This window comes from Balaenoptera borealis (genome assembly GCF_965194805.1).
Source record: "Balaenoptera borealis genome assembly, chromosome: 20".
NCBI lineage: Eukaryota > Metazoa > Chordata > Mammalia > Artiodactyla > Balaenopteridae > Balaenoptera > Balaenoptera borealis.
In genome coordinates, this window is record NC_138879.1 from 46,095,340 (window position 1) to 46,107,452 (window position 12,113).

The following is a 12,113-nucleotide window of genomic DNA, read 5'->3' on the forward strand; positions in this document are numbered from 1 at the left end:
TGCAATGATTCTACTTTAGGTTCTAATGGCTTGTTGCAGGTTCTTAAGTTTTATGTAGGCATATGTTGTGGTCTGTGTAACTACAGTTCCTCCCAGACACATGGACACATAGATGTATGCAGTTCTTGGACCTTGTACAAAGCTTCACAAGGTGGTTTCGCCTGGGTTCGTCTTCCCAGATTTGAAAATCATCACATTTTAGCCCTGAATGGGGTAGAGTATCTAATCCAGTCCTGTTAAAATGACTTTGTCAGAAGGCTTAATTTGGAGGGAAGGAGTTTCTTGGGCTGGGGTTTATATGTTTTTTTCTATTAGAAAATAGTTTTAAGTGTGTCATTTTAAAAAGTATAGTTGAGATTACCTACTTTATTGAATAGAGGACTATCAGAAAAATGGCACTTTTTTTTTTTTTTTTAAATTTATTTATTTATTTCTGGCTGTGCTGGGCCCTCGTTTCTGTGCGAGGGCCCTCTCCAGTTGCGGCGAGCGGGGGCCACTCTTCATCGCGGTGCGCGGGCCTCTCACTATCGCGACCTCTCCTGTTGCGGAGCACAGGCTCCAGACGCGCAGGCTCAGTAGTTGTGGCTCACGGGTCCAGTCGCTCCGCGGCACGTGGGATCCTCCCAGACCAGGGCCCGAACCCGCGCCCCCTGCATTGGCAGGCGGACTCCCAACCACTGCGCCACCAGGGAAGCCCAAAAATGGCACTTTTAAACATAGCTTCTAAACTCCTAGAATGTTGATGCTGAGCTATTTTGAGATTAATTAGCATTTATGTAGTGTTTAATTTGCCTGGGTCAAACAACTACGTGGCAGAGCCAAGATTTGATTCCAGGTGTTCTATCTCCAGCATTTCCCAACATCCCACCTTAAATTTGGTTGAGCTAAAAGGGGGTTTAAAAAACAAGATTTCTTTCTGCTTTATCCCCACAATTGAGCTGTTCAAACTACAGTGGAAGGAGAGTTAGGTGCTTCTACCATGTCAGCAACCCAAAACAAATGCTGTCATTGACTAAACACATCAAAGATGCTCTGAGTTATGCTTAGGGTTTAAAGCCTATCCTACCTGACTATAAAAGAAATTTTTTTTTTATAGAAGAAATTTTAACATAAATTAAAAAATCACCACAGTGGTTGGCTAGCTCCACAGCCCCAGGGTTATAAGTTAGTGCTATCAGTGATGCCAGCTGCCAAACCAGGGTTTTCCTATATATGTACTAGGCAATTAGTGACTTTAATTATACTTTCAGATACTTGTTCTTACGGATAAGAGGGAGACAAGGCTGCTGAGGGTGTCGTTTATTGCAGGCTATGTAGTAAACAACTTTAGGGGTGCCGTTTATAGATTCATGTTGGCTCCGCCACAAGAGTTGTGCAGCAGCTCTGAAGACAAATTCTTTCTCCTTTTGTTAACGTCCTTTACATTATGGAGTTCAAAGTGAGCGTTATTTGCTGTCATCTCAGCCAGTGATTGACTAGGAAAAGGCAAAGTATGGCATAAAGACCAGTGGTTTGGGTTCTGGTCTTTAGCCCCATCACTACTAACTGAGATCTTAAAAGTCACATCCTTTCTGACCATCACTTACAAGAAACAGGAAAGCAGATGGTTTTTGGCTGGAACAAATGAACCAGTGTATAACCTGTTAGCCATAACATGGTTATCAGAGAGAGAGAGAGCATGTGTGTGTGTGTGTTTGGGAAGAGGGTGGGGAGAGTTTGTCCTCAATTGGGCAAGCCAGCACCCAGTTTGTAAGCCTCAAAGGTGCTGCTCTTCCAGGCCCTTCCCAACTTTGCAGTGGAATTAATAACTGGAAATCCTTGGCCTTACAAGAATTAGAATATAGACTCTGATCTGAAAGCAGATGCCACCTCATTATAGAGGTCTTTGAGCTCTGGTTGAGGAATTAAATGGGCTTGAAGAATGGGATCCATCTGCTTTTACTATTTCATTATAGCCTAACAGACCTTAATTAAGGCCTATTCACAGTCTCAGTCTTTTCATATGGAACAACTCATAACTTGCCCAAAGTCATATGAGTCACAAATGAAGTAGAAACTAGAACCCACACCTCCAAACTATTTCAGTGCTCTATCCAACACACAAATTACTAATTGCCCACTGGAAAATATCTCTATGTAGGTACCACTGATGATCAGGGAATTTTGAGCCTGCTGGGAAATTATTAGCCCAGAGCAGGAGGGCTGGTTGTTGATTAAACAGAGGTTCTGCTGGTTAGTGTTAGGGGACACAAACCTAGATCTATAGAAGTGAAGCAACAACCAGCAAATGGAGAATGTGCAGTGAGGCTCCGTTAACTCCACAGGTAGGTAAGCACAGCTCAGTACATAGAGGACTTAAGAAGACAAACAGCACATTTGTTTGTGGAGATTTAAAAAAGAATGACATTCCATTGTTGCAGGGAGACTGCAATTTATTATTCAGAGGCAAACAAGCTGAGAGGATTTTTTCTTCAGTCTCACTAGTGATAGACACTAGAGCAAGATACCTTATTACACAGGAAGGCTGGAGGAGCCAGAGACATTTGTTTTTTAAGTGTTAATATCTTTTATTGTTTGTTTTAATGAAATTCTACTTTTCCTCTAAACTTTTAGCTCTTCCTGGATACTTCAGAGCATAATTATTAGATGTCTTAAAACATCCTCTGGTCACTTTGGTAGGGTTATTTTCATTAAAATCTTTATGTCATATCCCAACTCCCAGAATTTGGATCAGGTCTGTGGTCTGATCCTCAAGCCCATAAACCAACCAGAAGTCGTTACAACTGAGCTCGTTAGCATTATTTCCAGTCACCAACTCTCGGATGAGAAGAGACCTTATATCTAATGTAGGCCACCCTTATTTCTCAGCACATGTCCCCTCCATGATACGTGCCTAGGAGCAGTCTAGCTTGTGTATACCACCAATGATGTGGGACCTGCTGCTTCCTAAGGCATTCATTCCATCCCTGGGCACTCAGACACTCCCTAGGTATAGCTTCTTAATCTTAACTCTACAAACTGTCATAACTAGTGAAAACAGTTTCTGATGCCATCTTTTGTGGCTTGGCTGTAGGATCATTGGTATCATTGGTATCATTGAATCATTGGTATCATTGGCAAGTTCTGCCAATGTGGCCAAGTATATCTGCCTGTTTAATCAGGGAGGGAACTTTATACTAAAGTTCATTTCTAAAGGAAGAAACCATGGCATTACTAAGGGTGACTGACTGACAAAGGATCCTGCGGTCTGGGTGGAAGATGAGTACAGAGGAACTTCTGACTCTGGGGTGGTTTTGAGGTTATATATATAAAGCTAAGATGACACTTCCTGTGTCAAGACCTCTTTTCTAACAGTACTCAAGTCTTAGCAAGGATATCTTCACTCAAAACAGAGATGACATCTCAAAATGAGGATTCGGTGCTATGTTTTTTTATTATTGTCATCTCTGGCCAAGCCACCTTGGAAACCTATGCATAAATACATAAAATACTAAATCTTTAAGAGAATTAAGTTATAGCTTAGCACAGTCTTTGGTATCAGAGGTCAGAACTTAGTAGGACTCAAGGAAACCTTGAGAAGCAGTTGTCTGCTTCCTGCATTCTGATCCAGTGGGTGGAGACAGATAACTCAGGTCTGAGATTATGCCTCCTTTATTGTAATTGGGTTGTGTTTTCTTCTCCCCCTTTACCATTTGAAGGTGTTTATAAATAATGAAGAGACCAAAAGGGAGGCAAGCAAGTGAATGAGACCTGAGAGGATTGCCAAAGACTTGCTACCTGGAAAACTACCAACTCAGTGGTACTTCTTTGGGTTTTGTTTGTTTTGTTGTTTGTTTCTTGCTTCCCCAAACTCATAATTTGTCACTTTGGTTTTTTTAAAATTTTATTTATTTATTTTTGGCTGTGTTGGGTCTTCGTTTCTGTGCGAGGGCTTTCTCTAGTTGTGGCAAGCGGGGGCCACTCTTCATCGCGGTGCGCGGGCCTCTCACTATCGCGGCCTCTCTTGTTTCGGAGCACAGGCTCCAGACGCGCAGGCTCAGTAGTTGTGGCTCACAGGCCTAATTGCTCCATGGCACGTGGGATCTTCCCAGACCAGGGCTCGAACCCATGTCCCCTGCATTAGCAGGCAGACTCCCAACCACTGCACCACCAGGGAAGCCCTGTCACTTTGTTTTTAGGGCCATGCATTCTCTCAGAATGTGTGCCTGGGGTTCCTCCATCTGGTTTCATATAATTAGCTATTAACCAAAGCAGAGCCAATTTGGGTGATTCCTTCGTCGTTAGACTGAAGGACAGGGTCGCCCAAACCTGCTTGAACAGGAACTACGCTTTCTTGGCAAAAATGGCTTGAAAAGCAGTGATGTCACCAAATGGTAATGAGAAGATGAGAGAGAGGTAGCTTCCTGAGAATGGCTATGAGTACCTCTGGCACAGGGGCATGGAGGAGAAATACTTTAGGGTTTAGGTCATTAGGGCTGTGGATCCAAGGGGATCCAAGGGACAAGGGCTGTTCTGCTGTTCACAGAGCTTTAAGACTATAACTGGAAAAAAAAAAAATATATATATATATATATATATCCTCCCCCACCCCACCCCACCCCACAAGCCGGCTTTCCTGTAAAAAAGGAACCATGATTTCTCCAAAACCTATTATCTTAACCAGAGTCCCGTGGTATCTGGGCTAGAGAAACAATCTGGATTTTAGCCCTTAGGGGCCCTTTAATCCTGGGGAGTGAGGGTGGGGGGTGGTTAAAAACCACTGGACTGCTCCCCATTTTGCAGTGAGTTCTGAATGATTATAAGGTCCTGCATATGGGACTGCAAGACCTAATAAACTGAAATCCCCACTGTACCAGATGCTGGGGGAGGGGGCTGGCCAGATGTCAGTAATTCTTCTTTGCCAAGCCTTATACCAAGGCGTTAACCAGAAGTACAACAGCTTCTTTAGGGTTCACTTCCTTATTATCTCTCCTGCTCAGAAATGGTGAGAGAATGTTAGATGAGGAACACAGAGGAGGAGGAACAAGAAGTGGGGAAGGAGGGAGGGAATTTTTTCATGACAGGATAATGTGCCTTAGACAATTGAATGTTGTCTGCATTTCAGTTTAGATTCTTGGATAGTTCAGAGTTTCTTCTTATTTGATCCAGAGGAACAAGGATGGGCTAAAATTATCCAAACCTAAAATCATGGCCCCAGAAATTCCTCATACCAAGCCTTAGGATATGGCTTTTGGTAAACATCTCTCCTTCTTCAAATTGCTTTGCTATTTGTGAGGCCAGTATGGAGCTTCCTGTCAAAACAGGTGCCTTCTTTCTTGATGACCAATTAAAACTTCAGGGCAAAGCTTTTCTGGGAGGAACTGGATGTCCTATTGTATTGCTTAATGGCCTAATCCAAACCAAGGTGTGGGTCAATCTGTACAATGCCTTATTTTACTCTGATCTTAAGCATTAGTCCTCATAAAACCAAAGAGCCTATCAGTCACTGAGTGGTCAGATCCAGGAGGAAGCTTTTCCTGCATCTACATGGATGGCCTTTTGAATAACTGAGCAGAAAAAGCATGGTAATGTGAAATATTCATAAATCACTGAGTCAGCTCTAGCCAATCTCTTGGAAATTTTGTTTGCTTTCTCTGGTCCCAGATGTCCCTCCAGGGTCTGGAGAGGGAAAGGCTAGTAGTAGTGTCAGAAAAGAGGGCAACTAACCAAAAAAACACCTAAGATATGAGGTTTATACTTTTACCACTTAGAGAAAGCCCACATCTCAGGAGAAAAACACCTCTCGCTAGAACTCTCTGGAGTAATCCCCCGAAATGGTACTGGAGGGAGCAGCTAGAATGTCTGAGAGCCTGGCTCCTTGAGCCATGGCCAAGCAGACCCTGCGAGGATTTCCTCTTCCTAAAATCATCCTTGGGATCTCTCTAGTGAGTCTTGAGGTCCTAGGCTGAAGCCCCAGATCAGCCCCACTCCCAGTCAGGACTTGCAGAACTCAACCAAAAGACTGGCCCTTGGTGTTCCAGACGCAGGCGTTCACGCTTTCTAGCTGGTTGCCCTCCCCAACCCAGTCTCAGCACAGCACTTACTGCCTATGGGCCTATCTCACACTCAACGCAAGACGCGTTGGCTCTGTGAGCCGCTTCCACGTCTGTCACCACGTGAAGTCAGCAGAGCGCCACAGCCGCAGAAAAAAACGAGGGAAGTGGCATCGAGACACAAACATCCTGTCCTCCCTACATCAAGTGGCTCCAGCTTGAGAACCAGCGTCACAGAGCTGATTATTTATGTGGCACAGACCTGCCCAATGGCTCACAAAACTCATCTCCTCTGTATCTTTGCTGTGAGCGAGCATTTTCTCTTGAGTCCAGGGACATACATGGAGATATTCTTTGGCTTATGAAGTCGGTGACAGGGGACAGTGACGGGGAATGCCCAGCTGCTGAACCAGGATGAGTTGGCATCTGTAGAGCAGGGCCTGGGCAGGAGTTCTGCTCAGGGGCAAATGAACGCTAGCTTGCTGGAAGTTCCATCTCTTTGCACAGACCAGTTTAAGAGAGAAGGGGCTGAATCAGGGGCAAAGAGCTGAAGCTGCCTGTCCCATTCAGTCCTCACTGCCTTTTCAGGACTCAGCCGTGCCCAGCTCTGTTCTTCCTCGCAGGGCTGGCGGGTTCTTGGGTCAGGTCTCACCTTGTATACGATCTCTTCCAGCTAAAGATCTCTTCCAGGTTGGAAGAGGGAGAGACCTCCCGCTTTGGCAGGGTTCCCCAGCGACGCCGGCCCCCTAGGAATGAAGCTCGGCGCCTGCTCAGCCCTTTCATCCTCTCTTCCGTTCGGAAGAACTCAGTCAAGGCCCGGAAGTACTCCAAGATGACCTCGTGGCTCCAGGCTGGCAAGGGCTCCTGGCGCAGGAAGCCACAGTGGCCTCCGTGACGGCTGAGCAGGAGGAAGAAGTAGGGGTTGCTGTGAAAGAGTTCAGTTGGCAGAAAGTGGTTTGGGGGCCCGCACACAGGATCATCGGCACTACAGATGCATAGCACAGGTACGGCTGCCTCATCCACATCCCGGAGGGGGTCGTTGTGGTCCCAGTAGGTGTCCCAGCTGATGGGGAAGCTCTTGGTGTGGCAGAAGAGGGTCTCTTCAAACTCTCGCAGGGAGCGGCTCCTGAAAAGTTTTCCAGTATCCACTGTGTCCTCCAGGGCTGTGGCATACCTGGCAGAAAGAAGTTGAATGGGGAAGGAAGGAAAGAGAGGAAAGAACTGGAAAATAAATTGACAGCAGAAGTTACAGAGTGGCAGCCCACAGGCCAGATTCTGACCACAGAGGCTTTCTTTGGCCATATAATATATTTAAAAACTTCCATGTCATTGCCATCATTTAAAATCAGGAGATTTCACATAAAATGCAGCTATCTGGCTTCTCGAGGGAAATGGGGAGATCTGGCGACATGGGCTGGCATGGCAACAATCAGGGTATTTCCTCCCTCCTTCCTGTGTTACAGTTTCTACCAGGACAGTCATTCATGGCATTACCTCCCCAGCCCCGGGGCAGCATTTGACTTTACAGCTGCTGAGTTATTGCAACAGCTCTCCTCCAGACCTCATCTTCTGACCCTCTGTAGGCAACCTGCTATGAACTGTCACCTCCTGAACCTCTCTTGGAAGAACTCAGTGGCTTAGACTATCCAAACCAGCAAGTGACATCCCCCAACATTAACATTTTACTTTAAGTTGTATTAGTTTGTTTGCTTTTTTAAAAGATAATATGCTATCCAGCTGATGACAAATGAGTGTGTCCTTGATCAGTGGGGCAGGTATTCCTAGAGAGGGCTGAGTGGCGGAGGAAGTGACTGGGAGTGTAATTAATTGGGTGAGGTCCCAAATGGGAGCCTGAGAGCAACTGCTCTGGGAAAGAGGGACATCTTTGCTGTTTCCACTTCCCTGGAGAGGGCCTGGCACCCTGACCAGGAGGCCAGGATGGGCAGCTCAGTCCTTTATTTGGGTTAGTTCAGTCTTAGCCAGCTGAATTTGGATAGGTGTTTCCTGCAAACATTCAAAGAGGCTTGCCCCAAGTTGGCAATCCCAAAATTCCATTGGCAGGGCAGTTCCTAAAGGCCCAGGTTTCCTCTCCACTTCCCTTACCTTATCCTCCAGCTGGTGCCCAGGGTCAGCACTGAGGGTGGTCATTTGGGGATGGAAACCGGCAGTTAAGCCATGTGAGAGTACCTTGCCCCTGGACTGTTCCAGCGGCTCTGGGTTGCCATGGTAGCACATGGGCTGTTGCTGAGCTCAGGGTTGACCTTCTTAGAACAGGAGGCAAGATAGGGCAAGGAAAGAAAGAGAAATCACAATTGTCACCATGTATTGGTGCCATGCCCCTTACTTTCGTTATCTTATTTCATGCTTATAACCACCTTGGGAAGTGGTTATTATAAACTCCATTTAACTGAAGAGGGAAGTGAGGCTCAAAGGGGTTAGCTAACTTGCTGGAAATTCAGGATTTGAACCCAAGTGGGTCTGACCCCACATCCCAGGTCTTTCTGCCACACCACACTGCTGCCATCATGTCTTTGACCTCTTTCTTCCATCTCCTAGGAAAACAACAGTGTAAGCAGAGGCCTGGTTATTTGCTGTGGGAATGTCACTCAGGCCTTCTCAGTGGAAAATTCTCCCCTGTCACCCTGGTGGTAGATTCTTTTCTTTTTGGAGATTAAAAAAAAATGTTTAAATACTCTTAAAATTTTTGCATTAAATATTGAGTATATACCTGGGAATATGCAAAACATCTGTCAGGTCTAAAGAATTTTAATAAATCAAATACCACCAAATTTCTGCTTCCTGTCACCTCCAGGCTCAGAGGAAACATTCTGGACAGATAACCAGTCACAATTGCTTCCAGAGCCCTCTTTGCTGATTTGACAAGTTATGGACTAAGCGATGTACGTGTCAGGTGCTGCCTCTTGCGGCGGGTGGGGCAGGTGCTCAGGTTGCTAGGACACGGTGGGGCCGAGGTGAGGCCAGCGGCCCCAGGTCAGGAGTCCCTGCTCTAGCTAATGATGCTGAGTCCATCTGTGGCTTTTAAACCTGCTTCCCTGATTCTGTCCAGACTAGAGGGTTTGGACGCTTCAGGAAGTATGTGAGGAGAACTTTGCCCAAATTGCTCTAAACCTGTTTGATTCAAAACCAGACAGAGCCGTTTCTCAGCCCCAAACCTCTATTCCCCCATTGCTCATCTGCAGCCTCTGAGGGCTACCCACCTGCTGAGGGCGATCTTCTGGTGGAGCAGAAAGCCCCGCTCGTAGGGCCAGGGCAGGCCGGCCTCAAACCACTCGCGGCAGCATAGCACCGGCGAGATGCAGGCTGCACCGGTCATGTAGCTGGAGGAGCCACACTCGCCCAGGTAGGACAGCAGCAGCGCCGAGCCCGAGCCCTCGCTCACCGCGAACAGCGGGGCTGCGGGGTGTCGGAAGCGGATGTAAGTGATGGCCTCTTTGAGATCAGACGGGTCCCCGAAAGGCTGCAGCCGGGGGCTGACCAGTGGGCAGCCGTGGTGGCCGCGACGGTGGAAGATGACCGGGTAGTAGCCGCGCTCCAGGGCCAGCAAGCAGAGGCCGAGCACGTTGCGGGTGAGGCGTCCCCAGGCATTGGGGATCACCAGCAGCACCGCCGGGAGGCCTCCGGCATTGGTGACCCGGCGGCCCCGGGCGCAAGGTCCCACGACCCAGTCCAGGGCCACCAGCCCGTCGTCCGCCAACTGCAGGTACTCCCGGGCCAGATCGGACCCCGGCCCCACCGGCAGCACGAAATGGCAGAGGGTCTGCAGGTGGGGCCCGGAGAGCCAGGAGCGCGGGCCCGGCTCCAGCGCTGTCGAGCGTCGCAAGGCGCGCAGCAGGCACTGGGCCAGCGCCGACGGCTTACAGATGAGCCTGCACCCGCCGGGCAGAGGCTCACGCCCGTCGCTGAACTGGTCCGCGGGGCCTGCGCCGTCCACCTCCTCCTCGTGGTCTTGGCCCTGCGCCCCCGGCAGGGTCCTCGCTCCGACGGCGCGCCTCCCGGGGCGCCGCAGCAGCGCGGCGAGCAGGCCAAGCAGGGCGAACGCGGCCAGGAGCAGGGCGAGGGCGGCGCCCCACGGCGGCATGGCGAGGCCGGAGAGCCCCCGGCGGGCAGCAGCGGCGGGGACGTCCCCTTGGCGAGCTCCCCGCTCTGGCCGCGGCTCCGCCGGGCCGCGGCGGCTGCCCAGGGCCCTCCCGCGGGGAGGGAGGGGGTGCACTCCGGATTGGCCGCGGCCCCGCAGAGGCAGCCAGTTCGGTCCAGGCTCCCCTCACCCGCCCCCTACTCCCGCCCACGGCCCTTTGTACAGTGATTGCGACAAGCAGGAGCACGAGGTGAAAGGAGCGGAGGCCACGGGGAGGGAGCGAGGACGCGCCGGCGAGGCGGAAGGGAGTGGGGAGGGCAACAAGCCGAGGAGTGGGGTGTGGGGGGCGGAGAAGTGGGGAGACTTGGAGACCGAGGCTTGGGGGACGGGGATGAGTCTCAGAATCTTCTGCCCCCGCCCCTCCGTCCCGCGTGGTGTGTAGGGTGTGCAGCTACCTGGGAGACCTGCGTCGCTGCGCCCTCAGGGGCCGCTGTTGAGAAGTAGCAAAAGGGAGAAGTGAATAAACCGCAGCTCCCGGCGCGGGCTCCTGGGCTTCCGCGGGGTGGCCGCAGTGCAGCCGGAGCCACCACCCGCACCTCCGTCGCCGGGCTCGGCTGTGCTCTCTGACCTCGGTGTTTGTCTCGGCCCCGCGGGCACCCGCAACTGCGCAATAACCCGGCCGGGCGGGGGTCCGGCTCAGGGCCAGCGAGGGCCAGGGCCGGCGTCGTGTCCCGACCGCGGGTTAGCAGCGGGAGGCTGGAGTGCCGGGGAATGCTCGTTCCCTTGCCTGCATTAGTGCGCTGTGCCGATCCGCCCGGGAGCGTGGGGCTCCCCTGGAACCTGGCTTCAGGTAGAGGAAATCCTCAACACCGCTCCCCAGGAAGGACTTCCCAAAAGAAACAGCCCCAAACCTCCGAGAATAAGCTGGAGGAAAAGACGCACTCAGGTGCCCTTGGAGGGGGATGCCTATCACCCCGCGACCCGGCCGTGGCAGGGGATAGATGGCAGTCCCTTCATCAGCTCAATAACTGGCAATTACCGGGGAATGGGGGAAGGGTAAGAAATACCCCTTGCAAGTCACAGCTATGTGGGAGACGGTCTTGCTCTATTTCAAAGTTTTGGGCTGGGCATTTCAACTCTCACCCTCCACCCACTTTCCCGTCTTTCCTCAAAATCCTGAGCCGGGCCAAGGAGAAGGGCACCGGGGAGAGGGCGGCAGAGCGGGCACCCGCTGCAGGTGACGTCTGGCCAGCGCTCCCTGCTGGGGGCGAGGCCTGTGACTCCACCTCACGGTGACCAAAGTCTCCTTGGGCATCTGCTGGTCCCCGCTGGGCTAATTACGAAAGCGGAGGAGGACGTGGGCAAGAAAGCAGCCCCCAGCCCGACTCCAGCTTCCTGGGACTTCTGGGTCTGGGGAACGTGGAGGCCTGAGACCCTCGGAGACTCCTCCGGGTTCGGGCGCTATTTGCGAGGGCAAGAGTGGGATGGCATGAAGGTGTAGCTCTAGAGTGGGGACCCTCTTCCTTCTGCAGCTCGGACTTCAGGCTTCTGTCCCTCTTCTAGATGCAGGTCACACTGATAAGTCTGAAGCGGGTTTGCCGAAGGAGCGGACCCGTCTCCCCTCCTGGGCCACCCAGTTCACAGTGGAATACCAATTCCCGCCCTCCTCCCCGCTCCAAGATTCCACCCAGGAGCTGCAGCTGCGCCCGGCAGGCCGCGGAGACCCGCTGAGACGAGTGCCCGGGCGAAGGAGGTGGTCCCGCCTGCCTCGGTGTGCGGCGCGTAGGAGACCGGCTTCCGAACTTTTCCGCCTTGGGGTTGAGGACGCTTGCGCGCACTGTCCCGGGCTGTGGGCGGGCACTGGGGCGGGGCGGGGACCCGGCGGGAGTGGGCCGGAGCTGCGGGGGCGGGGCGAGGCGAGGCGAGGCGAGGGGCGCGCGAGCCTGGGGAGTCGCGGCGCGCGGTCTGGGGTCGGGGCGGGACGG

At 51.3% G+C, this 12,113-nt stretch overlaps 2 protein-coding genes across 3 annotated transcripts in view; one reads left to right on the forward strand and one right to left on the reverse strand.

Annotated features, from left to right (window-relative positions):
• The window catches only part of TAOK1 (TAO kinase 1), a 166,630-nt gene extending 161,931 nt beyond the window's left edge, over positions 1-4,699 (forward strand). Inside the window, exon 20 of the mRNA XM_082372702.1 lies at positions 3,699-4,699. Within this exon, the coding sequence (XP_082228828.1) occupies positions 3,699-3,743 (45 nt within the window). The 3' untranslated portion in view covers positions 3,744-4,699. The remainder of the gene's footprint in view (positions 1-3,698) is intronic.
• Positions 4,700-4,733: 34 nt separating this feature from the next.
• Positions 4,734-10,351, reverse strand: ABHD15 (abhydrolase domain containing 15). Of its 2 annotated transcripts, none has more exons than XM_082372745.1 (2): positions 9,251-10,350; positions 4,734-7,206 (listed from the first exon to the last, which is right to left on the reverse strand). In XM_082372745.1, exons 1-2 carry the CDS (start codon positions 10,129-10,131, stop codon positions 6,681-6,683), a joined length of 1,407 nt encoding a protein of 468 aa, XP_082228871.1. In that variant the 5' UTR covers positions 10,132-10,350; the 3' UTR covers positions 4,734-6,680. The 2 variants fall into 2 exon arrangements, with proteins under 2 accessions (XP_082228871.1, XP_082228872.1); XM_082372746.1 differs by having other exon boundaries at positions 6,720-7,253; positions 9,251-10,351.
• Between the last annotated feature and the right edge of the window lie 1,762 nt (positions 10,352-12,113).